Below are 22459 nucleotides of genomic sequence, written 5' to 3' on the forward strand. Positions count from 1 at the left end.
AGGTCATGAAAGGTCAGACTGATAAACACCTTCATTGATGGGTGTGAGTCACCAGCAGGGCAGGAAATGAAGAGCTCCACCCCTCAGGGGTCACGAGAAGTTAAAGGTCCCAGTGAGGACACTGTTCTATGACGCAGGAGAGCACAGGCTGTGCAGGGATAGCGCAGATGAGTAGGCAGTATTGGTGCAATAAAAGTTCTGAGTCACCTCCTCCTGGACAGGACAGGCTGAGCTATTAGTATAATGTGAAGTCATATGTCTATTGAAGGACTGTGGCATTTTACAGCCTCCAAAATCTGCATAAATTAATACCTGAATGAATATATAAATGTGCATACATGAATGAAATGAATAATTGATTCACTTGAATAAATTCAACTTCTTTCATTTTTCTAATGTTAATGCAGCTGTTGTCAACATAAAATTAATTAATCAATAGTGCAAGTCATTATCATGAGGATGGAGTGTTTTTCATATAGAAAGGTGATCAATATTGATGGCCTGTGGACGGCCCATAGCAGCTGAAAAGTGGTGAGGAACCAAAAAAAACCAAGGCTATACTGCTTATTTGAAATAGAAATTAAAAGTGGTGTGATTGACCGTTCTGAATGAAAAATGACAAACCTGACTATCTCTGTGGAGTCAAGGAGCATTTTGCAGCCCGTTCCAGGACAGAAGTGACCGCTTTTTTAGAGAGTGGTTTTCATTTATTCAGAGCTATTAATTCAAACACACGTGTGTGTTTGAGTATAAATTTGTAATGTACAGTTTGGGGGAAATCTACTACACTCACCGGCCACTTTATTAGGTACCCCATGCTAGTAACGGGTTGGACCCCCTTTTGCCTTCAGAACTGCCTCAATTCTTCGTGGCATAGATTCAACAAGGTGCTGGAAGCATTCCTCAGGGAGTTTGGTCCATATTGACATGATGGCATCACACAGTTGCCGCAGATTTGTCGGCTGCACATCCATGATGCGAATCTCCCGTTCCACCACATCCCAAAGATGCTCTATTGGGTTGAAATGATTAGAGCTTTGTGACATGGTGGAAGTAGCCATCAGAGGATGGGTACATGGTGGCCATAAAGGGATGGACATGGTCAGAAACAATGCTCAGGTAGGCCGTGGCATTTAAACGATGCCCAATTGGCACTAAGGGGCCTAAAGTGTGCCAGGAAAACATCCCCCACACCATTACACCACCACCACCAGCCTGCACAGTGGTAACAAGGCATGATGGTTCCATGTTCTCATTCTGTTTACGCCAAATTCTGACTCTAACATCTGAATGTCTCAACAGAAATCGAGACTCATCAGACCAGGCAACATTTTTCCAGTCTTCAACTGTTCAATTTTGGTGAGCTCTTGCAAATTGTAGCCTCTTTTTCCTATTTGTGGTGGAGATGAGTGGTACCCGGTGGAGTCTTCTGCTGTTGTAGCCCATCCGCCTCAAGGTTGTGCGTGTTGTGGCTTCACAAATGCTTTGCTGCATACCTCGGTTGTAACGAGTGGTTATTTCAGTCACTGTTGCCCTTCTATCAGCTCGAACCAGTCTGGCCATTCTCCTCTGACCTCTGGCATCAACAAGGCATTTCCGCCCACAGAACTGCCGCTCACTGGATGTTTTTTCTTTTTCGGACCATTCTCTGTAAACCCTAGAGATGGTTGTGCGTGAAAATCCCAGTAGATTAGCAGTTTCTGAAATACTCAGACCAGCCCTTCTGGCACCAACAATCATGCCACGTTCAAAGTCACTCAAATCAACTTTCTTCCCCATACTGATGCTTGGTTTGAACTGCAGGAGATTGTCTTGACCATGTCTACATGCCTAAATGCACTGAGTTGCCGCCATGTGATTGGCTGCTTAGAAATTAAGTGTTAACGAGCAGTTGGACAGGTGTACCTAATAAAGTGGCCGGTGAGTGTATATATTACATACTGTAGCATGGCCCAGTTAGCCAACTGCAAGTCTCTTCTGCTCACCAAGGCTGTATTTATTTGATCAAAAATAACGTAAAAACAGAAATATTGTGAAATAACATTAACATTAAAGGGGTGGTTGATTGCGATTTCACTTTTTTCATTTTAAATAGTGTGTAATGTTGCTGTTGTTAAAACATAAAGCAGTTCCAACTTTAAAACCAGAGGCACCAGTTGTTGGGCCACAACCTGTAAGTAAGACTTAATCATTTTTAAATGTATTTGCATGTATAATTTCAGACGTAATGTTTTAGTTTTATCAAGGACGTAAACAAATGCCAGCGCTGGCTTTAGTAGCCACAGTTATGCTATTTCGTGTGTCAAACGCGTACAAACATTTTGGACCTGAATTTGTAATTATGTACTAATTTTGTAAATGTATTTTCCATACTTTATGACGTAATTTTTCAATTTTATCAAGACCGTAAACAAATGCCAACGCTGTTTGTTTATAGTAGCCAGTTAGTTCGATGCTATTTTGTGTGTTTAAGACAAACGTGTATAAAGTTCAAATAATTATATGCAGTGGTGGTAAGTAACGAAGTAAAAATACTTTGTTACTTTACTTAAGTATTTTTTTCGGGGATCTGTACTTTACTTGAGTATGTTTTATTTGCATCTTTCACTCTTACTCCACTACAATATTAAAGACAAAGTTTACTTTTTACTCCGATACATTTCCCCATGCCCGCTCCAAGTGTTTATTAAACTGGCTTTCCAAACCAATGAAAAACTTGGTTTTCTTTTGAAAAAAAGAACGCACAAGCTCTTTGCCAGTATACGCTCACATAGCAGTCAGTTCGCCATTGCGAAATTGAGGATGACCGCAGAGACGGGTGAAGGTGCAGCTCTCGCTGCCAGCAATGATCCCGAGATTCCCGGCGACAGGGATCACCCATGGCCATATCACAATGATATGTTCGAATTCACTGAAGTCAAGGGAGATTCTTATCGGCTGAAATGTCTTCTTTGCCTGCCACGGGTGAATAAAATTTCAGCATTCAAAATTTCTCCCTCAAATCTGAGAATACATATTGAGGTGAGTTGACATTAAAGCAACACTAAAGAAGATTTTTTACCTTAAAATAATTTTTCCAAAATCGTTTCAGCGGTTCATCAAGTCTTAACAGGGTGAAGGCACTTCTGCCTTCGCTTTGTGGTCCTATATCTGCTAGAACCACAGTATATAAGTTTGCCAGATCGGGTCGCGTTTTTGTAGTTCGAATGAGACATAAGAAAACTACAAATTTGAATTGCTTTACAATCGGACATCGTTCACTCTAAAGCCGGTGCTGGATAAACAACAATGCCGCTTCTAACCTGTAGGGGGACCACAGAGGAAAAGTTCTTTAGTGTTGCTTTAATGTTACTATTATTAGCCAAGTGATTTCATATTGAAACGTGCCTTGTAAACAGCTAGCTAACAAATTCTTAATTGCAGTATCTAATCTTATCATTTGTTCAAATAAAACATTGCATATCACTCCCAAAACAATTGATCTGCTTACTTATTGATATTTACAGTTAATTTAGCAACTTAGCATATCAGAAATATTTCTGAAGGATCATGTGACACTGAAGTCTGGTGTACAATATCACTGTTTTTACTGTATTTTTGATCAAATAAATGCAGCCTTGGTGAGCAAAGAGACTTTCAAAAACATTTTTTTTTTTTTTAAATGTCCAACCCCAAACTTTTGGAAAGTAGAAAATACAAATAATAATTATATTGTATTGTAACAACATTATAACAAGTATTTAGCCTTAAATTGTTGCCTGCCACGTCACACCTCAAAATAGTCGCTGAAGACTTTTGGAATTATGTGCGTCCTTGTTCTTGTGCCATCCTGACAAAGTGCCATTGAGATGAATGGGAATGCTAATGGATAGCTTTCTCCAGGTGTTATGGATCTCCTCAGTCCAAAACATAATGAGAAAGCCATAACTACACTCCCTTTCATGCAAGCCGAATCGGTGTAGTATTTACTCAGCGTTCTAAATCTAACCGACCCTGAGATGTATTTAGGGACCGTGACTTACTCTCCTGAGAACAAACACAGGCAAACACGAACACACAGGCAATATATTAAGACTTTCACAGGGAGGTCTCTGTTCCAAGAAGACCTTAAATAAACTGGCACATAGTGACCAAGAGGATGCAGCTGGACCATCTATCTGACTCCTGGCGCTCGAACTGAGACAGAGAAGGGAAAGGGGGGAGAAAGAGAACGAATGAGTGAAAGAGAGACGGATGAGGGCAGAAAAGAGTGCTAGACTCAAGAGCACAATGTGTGCACCTGGATAAAGCTCCCCCACATTACTCAGCTCTCATCCGGCCCAGTCCGGATACGCTCATCAAAGACCCCTGCTGTCTGAACTCCCCTCCACTCTTGTGCAACTTTCCTTTCGGTTTAATAACTCCTCTTCCTGCTCTTTGAATTATTTTTACAGCATCACGTCTGAGCTTTAAATACTTCCTGGGACTCCGAGAGTTCTTGGAACGGCTTTGAGAGCCTCTTACAGAGGACACTGTATCTTACTTAAACTTTAGCAACATAAGCATCGCTGTAAAGTTAGCCAAGCCTTAGATTTCAGAGATACAGTTTACATTGATATCAACATACTTTTGTGTGTGTGTGTGTGTGTGTGTGTGTGTGTACCTTAACTATATTTTGGGGACAAATTTGTACCCAGAAGTTACCAAAACCTGAAAAAATATCAAAAGTAATTTTTTAAAATGTAAAAATACACAAAGTTTTGTGTGATAGGTAGGTTTAGGTGTGGGTTAGTGTAACTGTAAGGGGATAGAATATACAGTTTGTACAATATAAAAACCATTACGTCTATGCAATGTCCCCATTTAGATAGCTAAGTAAATGTGTGTGTGTGTGTGTGTGTGTGTGTGTGCGTCACACTAATCCACCTTACACCCATTTTCTATGTCACACTTGTTGATTTAACTATTCTGAAGAAAAAATACAAGGCCATTTGTCTCTGTTTGTCTCCCAGCTGGGCCAGGCTGCTCTATAAAAGGCAGCTTTAACACTGAAACAGAGAGGCCAATGGCCCTGCATAGCTCTGAGGGACAGGAGTACAGAAGGTCATCTACAGCATGGCTGATGAGGCACTGTCTGTAACCCAACTCACTGAGGGAACAAAAGGCCACAGAGGTCATGACCTCTCAGTCTCTCAGCCGAATGCAAAGATAGGAGTTCAGACAGACAAAGAAAGGGATGTGGATTTAGTGAGCCATTAGCCACTATTCAGCACTGCAAGTGTCAAATATAAAAAAAAAAAAAAAAAAGGAATATCGGAAAAAGATAAATACAGTATTATAAAATATTCAGCAGGGTTCAGAAGTCTGAGACCATGTGATAATGCATTTATTTTGCATTTGCAAGTATTTGGTTTGTCATCCGTTTTCTCAAGAGTTGAGAATGTTTCAAAGATTACTTTGGGCTTTAACTGAAGCAAGAACATTTAATTTATCATTAATAATAATAATAATAATAATTAAATACACTCACCTAAAGGATTATTAGGAACACCTGTTCAATTTCTCATTAATGCAATTATCTAATCAACCAATCACATGGCAGTTGCTTCAATGCATTTAAGGGTGTGGTCCTGGTCAAGACAATCTCCTGAACTCCAAACTGAATGTCAGAATGGGAAAGAAAGGTGATTTAAGCAATTTTGAGCGTGGCATGGTTGTTGGTGCCAGACGGGCCGGTCTGAGTATTTCCAGACTGATCTCATGAAATGGCGTATGTATGACACGCCAATTCGTATTTCCATTTTTGGCGTGCTATCAACACGCATAATCGCTTTTCAGCGTGTTTATCAACGCCTTTGACTTAACGTTATATTACTGTATTATTTATGTATATATAAATATATGACCTACCCCAACCCCGTCCCTAAACCTACCCGTCACTGGGGTTAATACCATTTATGAGTCTTCTCCTACCATCCTAGGAAAAGAAATATCGCTCCACAGATGTAGATATAGATTTTGCTTCGTTTCGCTCGGACATTTAACGGCGTACACATACACGCGGAATCACTCGAACATTTAATGGCGTAGACATACACGCAAAAGATTTCGGCGTGGACATACACGCGGATAGCTCAAAATGCGTATCGATAACACGCCACTTGACTTGAAAGTGGCGTGTATGTTTACGCAAAGTCATGATGTCATGTTGGTATTTCACAATCTGCTCAGTTACTGGGATTTTCACACACAACCATTTCTAGGGTTTACAAAGAATGGTGTGAAAAGGGAAAAACATCCAGTATGCGGCAGTCCTGTGGGCGAAAATGCCTTGTTGATGCTAGAGGTCAGAGGAGAATGGGCCGACTGATTCAAGCTGATAGAAGAGCAACTTTGACTGAAATAACCACTCGTTACAACCGAGGTATGCAGCAACGCATTTGTGAAGCCACAACACACACAACCTTGAGGCGGATGGGCTACAACAGCAGAAGACCCCGCCGGGTACCACTCATCTCCACTACAAATAGGAAAAAGAGGCTACAATTTGCAAGAGCTCACCAAAATTGGACAGTTAAAGACTGGAAAAATGTTGCCTGGTCTGATGAGTCTCGATTTCTGTTGAGACATTCAGATGGTAGAGTCAGAATTTGGCGTAAACAGAATGAGAACATGGATCCATCATGCCTTGTTACCACTGTGCAGGCTGGTGGTGGTGGTGTAATGGTGTGGGGGATGTTTTCTTGGCACACTTTAGGCCCCTTAGTGCCAATTGGGCATCGTTTAAAGGGCATATTGCAGGTTAGAGGACCCAACGAGTCAATGTATAGAAAAACAATGTAGTAATTAGATTTTCTCTAAAATATACTTTAAAAAAACGTTACATTGGCTTCTGGAGTCGTTTTTGTGAGAGAATTTTACTTCCGCATCTGAAAATGGCCGTGACGGGCGTGACGTAACGGGCGGGAGAGCGGTCGATTCAAACCATTCAAACAACAGGAAAACAATGGATCGTAATGACATTTCGGACTTACTCCTATGACAGACCACGAACGACAGGCTTACAATTATGAGCCTGCTATGCTGCTGAGAGAGCAGGGACAGGCCAGGATTAATGTTAGACAGAACAACGGTCAGACACACATTATTGCAAAAGTATTATTATAAAAAAAACTTGCGTGGAGTGAGTGTGCGCAGCCGCAGTTTATTGCATCACTTAATCACGCTATTTTTGATTAGCCTAGCTGTCAGATACTGAGTAAACATTAAAAGAACAGGCCTATTCAATCTTCCCTGGATGTTTTTTTAACGAAGAAATTAAATAATAGCAATCAGGAGAATGGAAGCAGGAATAAAAAAAATGAGGACTGTAGTGCTGTCGGCAAAACATTATACCACTGCAATAAAAACTGCACTGCAACAAAAAGGTAAGGCATATGTGTTTTTATATTTAATGCTGTTCACTGTGAGTTTTAATTAATAGTGTAATAGAGTTAATTGTGCATCGTTCATTCTGTTTGGTAAAATGTGAAGTGTATATCGTTCGATAATGTCGTTGTTCTACATGCACAGAGGGGAATGCAGGCCTATTTAAAACGCCGCCACGGCAGGTGAGAGACCACCGCTAACTTATAGATATATAGCCTATATACACGTTCGATATACATTGTGCTCACAATATTGTACAGATTATTACCATCGTATATCAGTTAATAGCAAAGCTATTATTGGTCATCTAGGAGTATTGGAATTTACCAATAACAGAATAAACTATAAGCTTTGATCAGGCGCGTATGTCATGCTCATTAATATCCATCCAGACTAACGTTACATGATATAACTTAGCGTTTTCTCATCGAGAGACAGATAGATATTTTTATTCCTGATATACACGTTTTTGTTCCTCCGATCTGGTGTACGCTACACACGACCGCGTTTTTCGAAGCCGATGCAGAAGAGAAATCCTGTCTCGCAGCTGCACAAACCGCACACAGGCACAAAAGATATAGCCTACAGCGCCGTCCCTTTTCTTGTTAGGAAACCTGTGGACTCGATGTCCTGACAGGCTGGAGTTTTTGCAACCTCCACAAACACAATAATTTACCATGACGATGTTTAATAAAATACAAAAACTACCGAAAACACGACCGCTCTCACTGACTTTTTTTTTTATTCGATGCCACAAGAACAAGAGGTTTTACATATTCACAATATCACATTAACATTAGCTGCCAGGAGATAAAAAATACAAAAAAAGTTTTACATAAAATCCAGTGCTTTCAAAGCATTACATGTTTTCATTGCTTTTTTGTTTTTAGTTTGTTCCAAGAGATGTACATATAATGTGAAGTCATTTATAAAATGTGAAAAAAAGCCCAATTCTTTTTATGTAGGCTACCATATGGTATTTTCCTAATAAAACAAATAACTGTATAATATGTTGTTCTTTACATTCCAAATTGTCATTCTGAGTATAAAAAAGCAAATTTACCTGCTCGTACATACAAACCTATCTGCGCTGCTGAGGCAGCTGCTGAGGCCCTCTGGTGACGTAAAATGACGCGATGTTGAAAAAAAAACGGTTTTTACGAGCAGTCAAAGAAATGCTCACTTTATCTACTAAATTTGTGCCCTTATGTCGTTTTAAAACATTTTAAATCCTGCATTACCTTTTCATATGGTATTTTCATACAAGGTTATATATATTAATTTAGATTTTTTTTTTAACCTGCAATATGCTCTTTAAATGCCACGGCCTACCTGAGCATTGTTTCTGACCATGTCCATCCCTTTATGGCCACCATGTACCCATCCTCTGATGGCTACTTCCAGCAGGATAATGCACCATGTCACAAAGCTCGAATCATTTCAAATTGGTTTCTTGAACATGACAATGAGTTCACTGTACTAAAATGGCCCCCACAGTCACCAGATCTCAACCCAATAGAGCATCTTTGGGATGTGGTGGAACGGGAGCTTCGTGCCCTGGATGTGCATCCCACAAATCTCCATCAACTGCAAGATGCTATCCTATCAATATGGGCCAACATTTCTAAAGAATGCTTTCAGCACCTTGTTGAATCAATGCCACCTAGAATTAAGGCAGTTCTAAAGGTGAAAGGGGGTCAAACACAGTATAGTATGGTGTTCCTAATAATCCTTTAGGTGAATGTATATATAATTTTTTATCAGGTTTAAGGTTTATTTTCCTAATTAAAAAAAAAAATTCAAATCAACATTATTTTCTTCTTTGACCAAATTCAGCTGCTACAATATACCTTCAGGTGTGAAATTTGCTGTAAATAAAAGCTCCAGGCATTGTTATTTTATAAAACCTCTACCACGAGGCGATATTTCAACAGATGAGCACCTGATGGGTCTTGGAGAGCTACTTTGCACTTCTGTCCCCATTCTTTATGTGTCGTACCGCCCACAATCTCAGTAATACCTCTCTCCTAATCGCTGTAGCACGAGGCCCTCTGGAAGACTCCGACTCCATCACTTAATCCCGTGTCCTGTTTGATTCTGCAAGGCACTCATCGCAAGGCTACGTGAACAGAGTGGAATATGTTTTCACGCCCGGGTGGTTATTTGATTAGGTATACCGAAGGTTTATGTGATAAAGCGCAAGCCAGGTCTTGCTGTAGTAAGCTCTGTTCCAATTCAGAGACAAGGACAAGAGGAACACATGTAGGCTACATGGGACAAGCTGAGAGTTTAATGTCATCTTGCTGCAGTTGCTCCACACACCTTCCTAAGAGGGTAAAGCGCAACTCCCAAATTTAGAAGAGGTTCTTGTTCTTATAAAACAGAGCCACTTATATAATTAAACAGCATTTCGATATGGACTCGTTGTTCTTTTTCAGAGGTTCTGGTTAGGCGTATTTAGCTCGAGGATAAATGGGATCATTACAGAGTCTTCTTTCATTAAACTTGTCGGGTGTTGTATTATTGATTTCTATAAATGCTAGCAACTTTCAGCTGCATTTAGCGAAACCTTCACTCACGTATAGCATTATTGACATACGTGATGCCGTTGTCTGGCTCTGGGAATAAATGTTTGTGTGTTTAACTTTAGCTTTGTTCGGTAATCTGTTAACCATTCCTGCATTTGGAAACAGGCCTGTCTGCAGTGTGACATGAGGGGGCCGTGGGCAGGCCGATTAGAAAGCTGCTTCATTACCCTTTGTCACATCAGCTCAGATTTATGGAGCCTAATGGAGGACACTCTGTTTCTGCCATTTACAGAGGGAGATGGGAAATCAGAAGTTTTCTGTTATCCATTAGTCACTACATTGCGCTTTGGAAGAGAGAATGACTTTTTTTAAGCAGCAAGACCGGACTACTCGCCCCTTCAGACTGTTTCACTTTGCAAATGGTGTCATTTATTTCAGAGATGTTGTTGGGTTGTTTAAATGATAATTGTGGGTTTTTTTTTGACCAACTGCATTCTGAGGAGATTTTTAGCTATTTTATCTGTGAAATGCAAACAAAATAAGTCATGGACTTACACGTGATTGGCTCAATGGTAGTATCTGCTGGCTGTCAATGGTACTGCAGTGCTTGCTAATTTACTAGGGCTGTTTCCATAAATGACTTTTAAGTAATATGAATTCTAATAAACTACTATGTATTAGCCTTTAAATTTACAGATTCAATTATTTTCTTAATTTTCTTACTGTGCTTGTTTTATTTATATTCTTGCAAGTTGCTTGATGCAAGACAGACTGTTAAATTCTAGACATTTTCCTCTGGATGTCATTGGCACAGGTGAAGGAATTGTGAGGTGTCACTGCAGAACCCCTTCAGAAGGTCACATGGCCAACACATAGTTCAAAACCATAAAACACTCAACTTTGTTTGCTTAAAAGCCTGTGAAGAAGTTTGTAAATTGTGCTATTCTAAAGTTCAACCATAAACCCTGGCAAATCACAAGTCATGATCACTGTCACCTGTATTCTTAGAAGCAAAATGAAATCCCAAATGTTTTATTGAAGTGATTATTTATACAGGAATTAAATTGCTTACAAAATGGAACTTTTAGCAATTCATTTAATGCATCAAATTACATTAGAAGATTTCATTTTGTTAAGTGGTATAGGCCTAGAGATCTATAAGCTTTCCAATAAATTGCTTTTATTAAAAAATGAATTAATGGATCGATAGATGTATGGTTTATGAATAAATAGATGGATGGATAACTAAAGAGAAGCGAGAGACGGATGGATAGATTGATGTTTAGGCTGAGGATTGCTAATGTTCTTCTACCAAAGTCATAATTATCTTAAGCATTAATTATAAAACACAAGCTTTGTATATTAAACTGAAATATTTCAATTAAAACAATGTTTTGTCTTAAGTGCATTGCATGAAATCTGGTTCTGATTCTACTTAAAACTGCATATATGCAATGATACATTTGAAGTATATAAAAAAAACATACATCTAGTTCACCCAAAAATGGAAATTCTGTCATTTACTCACCCTCAAGTTGTGCTAAACCTGAATGAGTTTCTTTGCTCTGTTGAACACAAAATATATTTTGAAGAATGTGGGTAACCAAACAGTTGTGGGGCACAGGCACCATTGACTTCCATATATGAAAAAAGGGACCATCGACCATTGATTACCCACAATCTTCAAAATATCTTCTTTTGTGTTCAACAGAACAGCTCGTACAGGTTTAGAACAACTTGAGGGTGAGTAAATGACAAAATCTTTATTTGGGTGAACCACCCCTTTATTATAAACACATTAATCCATATGTGTTCCAGTATTATTTTTACCTTTTTTTTTTATGAAGGCCATGCAGGCCACGTATTTGCTAAATGTTTGTCTAATTACTTTTGATCTTTGTTGCCCCCTGCTGTCTGTGTTAGTTAGACCCTTGTGTTTTTAATCTCCACATTACAGCAATTACCTAATGATTTCAAGATCATTATGGGTTTTTAGGTATTCTTTGTTTTCACAGATACCTCATATAGATTACAAATCTTCATTTACTAAAATTACATATTTAAATTACTAATCTCATATATTATCATCAAGATATACAGTGCAATTTTTAAATCAAAATTGTGATTACTAGCAATGAAATCGAAATGTTTAATGAACAATACTTGCTCTAACTAAGTTATTAATCCATTGTCTTATCCAGATTCATGGCAACTTTGTGTTAAGCTGTGAAATTTCTGATTTGGTTTCTCAAGTGGACAATATTCTTCATATTTGGCAACCTGACTTTAGTGTAGAGAGCTGAACATTGGCAATTGCCTCCTATCCCCTAAGATCTCTCCTCAAAGCAATAACTTGCCTCAAACGTCTATGGAAATGTCAATGCCTAAAAACAATACAATACCAATCTTCAGAAAGATTACCCATAAGGCCTGTCCGTGCCCCAGCTGTAATAAGCATTGAATTCACTTGGCCTCATGGCCCTAAGGTCCATGCTATTAGAGATCATTTTGCCAGCTGGCCTGTAATTTCTATTTTGAGATGAGATTTGCATTCTTAATAAGAGGTAAGAGGCCATGAGAGGTTATGAAATAACTGAGTGATTTAGTACAGAATGAGAAGTGGTCCAAGTAGATCCCTGTGGAACACCAGAGGATTGTTGGTGGGAAGATTAATTGGATGGTTTTCCTGACAGGCTTAGAAATGCAGGCGGAATTTGAATTTAGGGGTTCTGCACTTTAGATGCCCATCTCACAAAAAATATGGTGGTTTATGGTTTCAATCAGTGTTGGGGAAAGTTACTTTTAAAAGTCATACATTACAATATTGTGTTACTCCCGAAAAATAACTAATAGTTGCTTTTTATGGAAAGTAATGTTACATACTTTTGTGCTACTTTTCTCACCTGGGCTGGGCTTGCTTGTTTAATAAAACAAATCTATTTTAAAGGCCAAAAGTGAAATGAATAATCCTCAGGCTGAAGAAAATGCAAATTCATGTCTGTAGAGGGCGCAGCCATTCTGAATTGAATAGGATGCAGGAAAAGATAGTTCAACACAAAATTATGTTTATCTAAAGTCATCTTTGCTTATTAGTATGGCTGAATCAGGTAATCGAAGATCAGCAGCAAAGACATTGGTTAATAAAGTGAGATTAAAATGCATAAAGTATATTTGTTTTATTTCACTGTTTTAGTTCCTTTTGGGGAATATGAATCGGTTTTTGTGAAAGTGAGATGAGTAAATGCATGCTTACATTTAGTCTAGAACTACAATAAACATCACATGCATCAATAAGCATCATAATGTTTTAAAAGTAAAGTAGTTACTTTACTAGTTACTTGGAAAAAGTAATCTGATAATGTAACTTTTGTTACTTGTTATGCATTTACCCCCCAACACTGGTTTCAATAACTGTACTAAAGAATTCTAATAAAATAGAAGCACAGTCAAAACAGTTCAGAGTTAGTTGTCATATTTGAAAAAAGTGACATCAAATGGTTTATTCCTGAGGGTGTTATGCTGGAAAATAGATTTTGATCTTAGTCCTAAAATAACTAAATTATCAGATGACAGAGGATAGATAAAAGAGTTGAAAAGGTTAGAAAAAGATGCCATATAGAGTTACAGGCTTGATAGAAGTTCTTGGATCTTGCATCAAGGCTCAAGGACAGACAAGCACAGAGAATTACCAGAAATGTACAAAATAATTGTACTTCCTTGTCAAGGAACTAAGCTGACATCTATAGTTACATGAAACCTGTCATGCTGCATTACTGTTCTGCGTTAGGAAGAATGTATTTACTGTAAAAGGTGTACCCAAGGTATATAAAGAATCACGTTCCTCTGCGTGACCAGACCAGTTTTCATCATGAAGGCCCTAGTGTGTGCTTTTATTGTGGTGCTCCTCTGCAGCGCATCAGGTAAGAAAAAAGATTTTTTCTATGTATGTATCTATCCATCTATGTATCTATCTATCTATCTAATATAACGAACTGGACATTCCTAGCTATCTCGGAGTAAGTTTGGAATGTAAAAATTGAAAATACTCTGATAAAGTGCAGAAAAATGTCACCATTATCATCTATTTGTCTAATATGTAATCTCTCATCAGTGCACTCGCTGAAATGCTACACCTGTGTGGACGGGGACTGCAAGACCCCAACTGAATGCCCAACCTCAAGCAATTTCTGCAAAACGGTTGCAACAGGTAAGCAAACAATATTTTCAATAGTCAGTAGTGTGTATCATTTTAATAGGCTATCATTGAAATACTATTATAGGTTTTGTTCATATTTTATTATTTTTCATATAATTTTTATTAAAAAAAATTAAGTTTTTTTAAATATCTATAGTCTTTGTATGTTTTAGTTTTTTATTTTAGTTTTATGTATTTTAGTACTTCAACTTCAACTAAATGTAAATGTTGGCAGCTAACTAAAATAAAATAAGTTTAATGTTTTGAATGTTTTTTGGTTTTTTTTTAGTTCTAGTTCGTGATAATGACCCTAAAACAGCTTCATATTTATTACCCCTCCACTGGTGATTAAAAAAAGGAAAATGTAATTTTTTTTTTACTCTGTATTCTAGATATAATTGACCTGTTTTTCTTGATATGTTTTTAACCGCAGCCACTGAGTTCTCCAGGACATGCGAGGAGTTCTGTGTGCCTGGAGTGAATACCTACTGCTGCACTTCTGATCTGTGTGACTGATCTCTCAATGTCACCAATCCTGTTGATCTACTGTCCTTGAGTCAGGCACTAATGCTCATTGAAATTGTGTAGTAGCACTGGGTTACTGTAGGTTTTTCTTTTTCTAATTCCTTTTCCATCTGATTCAACATGGATTGTTTTACATATCACTGCTTAAATTAATTTCTAATTAGCATGATTTCTGTCCCAGCTCTGTATGATTTGATTTATGAATGAAATAAAATCTACTCAGTAAACCGCTGTGTATGCGTGTGTTGAAGTCAAAGCAGTATCAGAGAGATATAGGTCATTCGAGAGAGATGTTTTGATGCCATTTGTCTGGATTAACCGTTGCTTTTAACAGATGAGAAGACTGGAAACTAAACATGCACTCCTCTCATGAGATGCAAAACTCCATATCAAATGTTGATTATGGGTGATTTAAAACATAATAACATGCTTGTTTCCAAACAATCTTAACTCTGTGAGAGTCGATGAGATGCTCTGTGCATTTTTATAAACCCTTCAGAAGTTTTAGTCAACAATATTGTGAGGTTATTGAACTTTATTGTTCCGTCTGTGAGTAACTTTTACTTTTGCACACATAACTGTTTTGCTGCTCGTTATAATATTTATAATAACATTTAAACAAAATACATTGCAGTCTTACGTATACATACTACATGCTTCTTGTACACAAATAAATTGGGCAGCTTCTAATAATCTTAATTCAAACAAGGAAATATGGGTCAGCTGCGAATTAATCCTCCCTTCTTTATTTTCCCTGACCGCAGGGTTTGTTATTAAGAGATTGAGGATTTTCTTCTTTTGAAATAACCAGCTGGGAACCTGCGCACCTTCTTTCACACAGTGCCTGTGACAGCAATTTATCTTGTCATGTTCTCTAATGGACAGCAAAAGATTAAGAGCCGGAGGCCTCGGTGGGTTGAATTGACATGGCATTTTTGTCAATTTACAAGTTCTAAGAAATGAGCAAGCGAATGAGCTGTCGTTTCTCAGAATCTGAGCTCTTTTGCTGATTGAGAGAGAGAGAGGGGGGGGGGGGGAGAGGAGAGAGAGAGAGAGAGAGAGAGAGAGAGAGAGAGAGAGAGAGAGAGAGAGAGAGAGAGAGAGAGAGAGAGAGAGAGAGAGAGAGAGAGATATCAAGATTTGTCAAGAAAGAGGAAGAAAATTGGAAACAGGACACATAGCAGTGATGGATTAACTTTAACTGAATTGAGACTGTAAAAAAGGCCTTGCCATCTTGGCTTAGCTACGATTAAGTTTGCAACTGGATATTGAACAAGAAAAAAAATGTTGGGTGGGGGTTAATTTTAAATATTGCAAACTGATTGGACAGTGAGAAGTGGGTGTTACCCACCGAAAAGAGCCAGAACAGAAACGCAAGTTAGTTAAAATGATGCCCACATACTTAATTTGCATTATGTAAGGACATGAAAAAATTTCATTCATATTATAAAGATTACTGCAAAAAATATATATATATATATTTTTTTTCAATTTGGAATAACATGCACTAATGAATGAAGCACAATAAAACCAGGAACATGCATTAAGAAATTAAATAGGCTTCATTTTGATTTCTTGTTGACTTTCAAATGGAATCTGCTACTTGAATTACCTTAATAAAAATATGCATTTGTAAGTATGCAGGACTAATCATTAAATTTATGTGAGCACATTAATTATCTGAGTGCATTAGTTGTGCTTTCTCTGCCAGACCAGCCATCACCTCAAACTGCCCTTTTCATTGCAACATAAAGGAAATGAACAGATTGCATAATTTGGCACACTTCCAAAAAATAAAAACAAGCAGATTATCACTGAAGCAAATCAAATATCTGGTGACCTTCACAATCATCTGTTTGCACAGCCAGAGAGAACCCATGAACACCTTGCTTTCATTTTGACCCACTTTCTGCAACTGCTTGTATTCTTACCAGATTCACATTCTTTCCTGATATCTGAAGCGCTGCGCTGTGCACCATAATCCTCTGGGCCTATTTTTAAGACAGTTCCAGATATAAACAACCTAAGGGTTGTTGACAAGACATCACATGCACTTTGGCTAAAAAACACTCGCTGTGCTAGCAGGTAATGTCATATGCCAAGGCGGTGAATCCTCAGCTGGGTAGATTTTCTCTAGCTGAGAAGAATGGATGAAAGGAGATTTACCCAAGTGACTATTACAACATACCATGCCACGCTCCTTGGGTTATACAATGTAGAAAGTGAAACTCTGCACTTAAAGGAACATTTCTGTGTGACTGGAGCCTTATACAATTGACTTTCGGTTTTCTAACCTTACCTAATGAGGTTGATTCAGTCATATTAAATTATATTTTTAACTTACAACTATATAATTCAGATGGTCCCACACAGTGCAGTCAAGGTTTTTGAAGGTAGGCCTAAGTGATGGACTTTCCCTGTGGATGGAGACAGAACATGGTGCTTGGTTAATAAAATATCACTGCCATATTTAAGTATATTTTTATGTCACCAGCAAGAAAAAGAGGTCAATGTTCCCTGTGTAGAGACAGCTGGTGTTCTGTTTCTATAGCTTATTTGTCTTCAGTCTACGTACAATGTGTTAAGAGATGCACAGATGCAAACAAATGCAGTAGAAAAAAGAGAGATATTAAATAAAAATGGCTTTAAGTTTTTCAGGTGGGTCTAACAGTGGCATATTCAGGTCAGAAATACTACAGAAATTAAAGTAATCAAATGTAAAATAACACTGGATAGTCTTTGTAAAAAAATAAAATAAAATACAGATTGATGCTTACAATTAGTTGCAAAAGGTATTCAGTCAAGAGCAGAGACAGAGTTATTTTATTTGTCTTTTGTAGGCTGCTGTCACGTTAAGAGTTTATGTCCAATATTCTGTTACACAACATATGAAGGGGCGCAGGAATATGTTTTAGGTTGGGGGTGCTGTTTTTTTGTTTCACTTTTGAATAAGAAACAATTAATATCAATTCTATAAAACTCGTCAAAATTCCGCGAATCACAAGTATATCGGTGAGAACACTAGTTTAAACAGCATGCACACACTTGAACTTGACTGCATCACATTTCTGAAATTATTGAGACTGCTTTTAATCATAATGCAACTGACCAGTCTGTGGGACATAAATTAAAGTCGGCATGAAACGGAAGTTGAGATTGTCATTTTTTCCTTGTTGTGACGTATATCCGAGTGAAACGGCTTCTGAAATAGAGAGCCTAAGTCCCTCCCCTTCCGGTCGACCGCCATGGGACCTTATTTCGGAAAAATATTGTATGGTAGTCAATGGCGAGAGACAACAAATATTTTGATCTCGTTTGAATTGTGCCCTGAATTACACATATGATGTTTGTCAATTTAAAAGATACATTTTAAAGTCAAGAAAGTCGCAGTTTGATGTAAAACTGTTGAGGTATAAGACTTTGAAAATACGTAATTACAAAGACTACAAACCCCAAGGCGCACATTTTCTCTCAATGAATGAAGCTAACTTTACTGAAGCTAACGTCTGTCATTTTTTCTATAGTCTTACGGTGTAAAATCGTAACGTGACGCCGTCATGCCTGAGTGTTTTGTACAAGACTGCACACACACGAGCAACGGATCTCGCTCGTTGTTTCGCTTCCCGGGAGATGTAGTTCATTGAGCGATTTTCACATAAAACTAAATGTTACTCTTCTGTTTTATGACAAACTGCGACTTTCTTGACTTTCATAATTATCTTTTAAATTGACAAACATCATATGTGTAATTCAGGGCACAGTTCAGACGGAATAAAAAGATAAGTTGTCTCTCGCCATTGACTACCATACATATTTTTTCCGAAACAAGGTCCCATGAGCCGGAAGCGGAGGGGCGGGACTTAGGCTCTCTATTAGAAAAAAATGTAGGGCGGGGCTTGATTTCGTCCTTCGGGAATTGATTGGATCGTTGGAGGTTGGGCGTTGCAAACAAAATGGAGGCAGATTTGAATGCCAGTTTACATTCAGTTGTGGAGGATTTCTCTCCACCGGACTCCCCACCGTTACCCTCCCATGAAGGATTTTTTATTGAGGAGCCCGGCGACGACAACGAGGACGAGCAGCTAAATTTTCAGGCAGGAATCTGACACTGACAGGTTCTCTGAGAGGCGGTGCACCGATAGCCGCACCCTCATCGGCTCTGGCCACACTCTTTCGCCATGGCACGTGACCGAAAGAGAGGAGAGATCGTTTCGAGAGGGGAGGGAAGGGTAATGTATTTGATTAAAGATTATAAGGGTACATGAGGTGCATGAAGGGTACATAAAAATAATAATGAAGTGCACAGATAAATCATTTATAATAAACACTACAATATTACATATAATTTGTCAAATTTGATTTCATGCCGACTTTAAGCCTTTAAATAAAAGGGTTATTGGGCTGTTTACACTGTCATATAAGCTACGATAAAAGAGCCTGCACAGCAACAGGAAATAGAAATGAACACAAAAAGCCTTAGTGCCTACCTTACACTTACGGTGGAATTGCGCTCAGGAGTACAGCGGCATGCGTACTTTTTTTAAAGGCTGCGAACTAATTCGTTCTACGCACACACAATATAACATCACACTTTTTTAATTTCAGAGAAATTCAAATTTTAAATAATGGCTCGTCCATTTTCACTTGTCGCCTGTCAATGACATAATATCTGCGTTATCCCCATGGTTATCCCGTTATAATGGACACAGCAACCCCATAGACTTCAACGGAGAAAAGTGAAGTCAATTAGAAGCACTCACTTCCTGATTGCCAAGCGCACTGCGCAGGCTCACACTGAGCTTGATGAAGTAGATGTGACGTGAGCAACCTGTCTCACAGTTGTACGTCTTCTAGCTGTGCCAAGAGGAATCTGAATCATTCCCTTCCGAATCTTGCAGAGCCGGATATCGTGAGTATTAGCTGTCCATGAGCTAGCAGCAGGAGCAACTTTACAACTCTCTATGGGCTTCTCCCTTGATGTTATGCCTCCACGTCCCCCCGATTGCACGCGAGCTTCTACTTCTGTCTATACGGTAATTTCTCTACTGTGCGACAGAGAGTCGCGTGTTATGACGCAATCGTTAGCCTATTTTTACAAAAACTGCTTCTACGGGGCCATAACGTAAGATACAAGGTAATGAAGCCTTTTATACATTGTCGTGTTTCTTTAGAAATAAACAATGGACAAATGGAGTCTTTAAACGCTTCAGATGTAAAGTTATTCGCTGTCAAAGTGATGCCAAAATGAATGGGAGTCAATGGAATGCTAACAGCAGGTGAAGGCTTGCTAGCCAATGGCGGCCCCCGGGGAGACTTCAGTTTCCGGCTGGTGGATTACCCCCTAGTTTCCGCTTGTACTGCCATAGTAACCATGGCGACAGACGTGGACAACTGCGTTACGTCTAGTGGCTAATACAATGCTAAATCATAATTCAGATGTACCTATGTACAATAACATACCGATGTAAATAGTATATTGTGTTTAATTTGTCGTTTAATGAGATCTAATAATTATGTGTTGGTGCCGAGAATTTTCACGTGAAGAAATACATAGATCCGACATATACACACATGCACTTTAATGGTCCATTGGCAGAATGGTCCATTTGCCAAGCGTGTCAGAGGTTCTGGGTTCTAATCTGCACTCGTATAGTTTTTTTTAAAACCGATTATGTTTATCAGTGGTTGTATATCAAGCAGGGACACGTTTGTGTGCATTTTACTTTGTGATTTCACCAGAACGAATAGAGAGTCTCCGCAACGGATTGAAGCGCGCGTGCGCTGGCCACAAGAGAACACTGTATCCGCGCCACTGATCGCAGCGGCAATGAGCACTTTGATCACTTGATTTAAAAAACAACACATTTCAGCGCTAGATCGCCTCTTATTTAACAAACGAACTAAATGAATGCTCTGCTAGTTAACTAGAGATGTTTTATTTATTTGTATTAGTTACATCTGTGCCGCGAGATGTTTCAAAAGTGGTGGGGACAATATCGACCCTGCAGTGGTGGGGACATGTCCCACCCGCAAACTACGCCTATGTGCTAGTCTCATACAGCCAACAATCTAACGCATAGAATAACATTATAACTTTCAACACACTCAAATGCAGGTTAGTATGGTAGTGTAGTAGACCAAGTGAAACAGCACTGCGTTACCTCACAAGTTTCATTCGTCTAATAAACTGACCTGTATGAGTAGTAATACAGCACTTGCGTGTAGTTCGGTACAATGAAATGTCCTTATTCCTTTATAGCGGGACTCGCGTATGGCGCTGATATGTCTCTCATTAGCAATCGCGCCCTGCTTCATACCACAAGCATGTTAAAAACAGCAATGTTTTCACTCATCCATAAACATTATTAGATCAATCAGCATGACGACAACTTCCATAATTCCGCTAATGCGTCATCAATCTACGGCCTTTGTTGTTGTAAGAGGTTAGCGACCCCTAGCGGCGAAATAAAAATTGCATATTGTAGCTTTAACATATAAAGGACAAACACTTTTTAAATAGCCCACTTAAAGTGTTTATTACAAATAAATTGCTAAATGCTAAAAATGAATAAATGTAAATGAACAAAAATTTGCGTTGCATTTACAATCCTGTGAAAACAGTGGCGCGCGCTTTTGATGTGAGAGCGAAACCTGCAGGAATTAGTAAAATTATGCGCGATACAAGCACTATTTTAACCAGAGTGAGAGTGAGTGAGAGGAGTGCACTTCGCCGTCGGAGAGAAGAGAGCAAGAACGCGCAGCTGACGTTATTGCTTGGGCCACTGGCAACAAAACGGACAGCATCGGAAAGACGTGATCGAGACTGACCGACCGGTCACCGGAAAATCGGGTGATACCGGTTCCTGGTCGGTCGATCGGTGAATCTGTGTAGTAGCTATGTTATATGATCACCGGCCACTTAAATACGCCTGTTTAACTGCTCGTTGGTGCAAATATCTAATCAGCCAATCACAAATAGCACCAACTCAATGCATTTAGGCATGGTCTTTAGGCATGGTCAATAGGATCTGCTGAAGTTCAAACTGATCATCAGAATGGGGAAGACATGTGATTTATTTAGTGACTTCGGGCTGGTCTTAGTATTTCAGAAACTGCTGATCTACTGGGATTTTCATGCACAACCATCTAGAGTTTACAGAGAATGGTCCGAAAATATCCAGTGAGCAGTGGTTCTGTGGGTGAAAATACCTTGTTGATGCCAGAGGTGAGAGGAGAATGGCCAGACTGGTTCGAGTTGATAGGCAATAACTCAAATAGCCACTTATTACAAGACATGCAGAAAAGCATCTCTGAACGCAAAACATGTTGAACCTTGAAGCCGATAGGCTACAGCAATTGGCATGGGCTCAACCAAATTGGACAATAGAAGATTGGAAAAACATTGCATGGTCTGATGAGTCTTGATTTTTTGCTGCGCCATCCAGATGGTAGGGTCAGAATTTGGCATAAACAACATGAAAGCATGGATCCATCCTGCCTTGTATACGGTTCAGGCTGCTGCTGGTGGTGTAATGGTGTGGGGGATATATATTCTTTGTACACTCTTGGCCTCATAGTACCAAATGAAAATTTAAACGAGTGTTGTTGCTGACCATGTCCATCCCTTTATGACCACACAAATGGCCTACAGTCACCACCAGATCTCAATCCAATAGAGTTCCTTATGGGATGTGGTGGAACAGGAGATTTGCATTATGGATGCGACAGCCGACAAATCTGCAGCAATTGTGTGATGCTATCACGTCAATATGGAATCTCTGAGGATTCAAAAATCTCTGAGGAA

At 38.9% G+C, this 22459-nt stretch overlaps 1 protein-coding gene across 1 annotated transcript; it reads left to right on the forward strand.

Moving 5' to 3' along the window:
- The first annotated feature begins 13734 nt into the window (after positions 1-13734).
- On the forward strand, positions 13735-14888 carry ly6d (lymphocyte antigen 6 family member D). Its single transcript, XM_056271179.1, has 3 exons — positions 13735-13855; positions 14047-14142; positions 14564-14888. The coding sequence occupies exons 1-3, from the start codon at positions 13804-13806 to the stop codon at positions 14644-14646; spliced, it is 231 nt and encodes a 76-aa protein (XP_056127154.1). The 5' UTR covers positions 13735-13803; the 3' UTR covers positions 14647-14888.
- The last annotated feature ends 7571 nt before the right edge of the window (positions 14889-22459 follow it).

The sequence above is a fragment of the Rhinichthys klamathensis genome, unplaced genomic scaffold (assembly GCF_029890125.1).
Source record: "Rhinichthys klamathensis goyatoka isolate OS25496 unplaced genomic scaffold, OSU_Roscu_1.1 h1tg000311l_1, whole genome shotgun sequence".
NCBI lineage: Eukaryota > Metazoa > Chordata > Actinopteri > Cypriniformes > Leuciscidae > Rhinichthys > Rhinichthys klamathensis.

Excerpts from the sequence above, each read along its gene's own strand:
- ly6d (XM_056271179.1), top strand. The coding sequence starts at position 13,804 with ATGAAGGCCCTAGTGTGTGCTTTTATTGTGGTGCTCCTCTGCAGCGCA. Across the intron at positions 13,856-14,046 it reads GCTCCTCTGCAGCGCATCAG|TGCACTCGCTGAAATGCTAC; the intron begins GTAAGAAAAAAG and ends ATCTCTCATCAG. Across the intron at positions 14,143-14,563 it reads CTGCAAAACGGTTGCAACAG|CCACTGAGTTCTCCAGGACA; the intron begins GTAAGCAAACAA and ends TTTTAACCGCAG.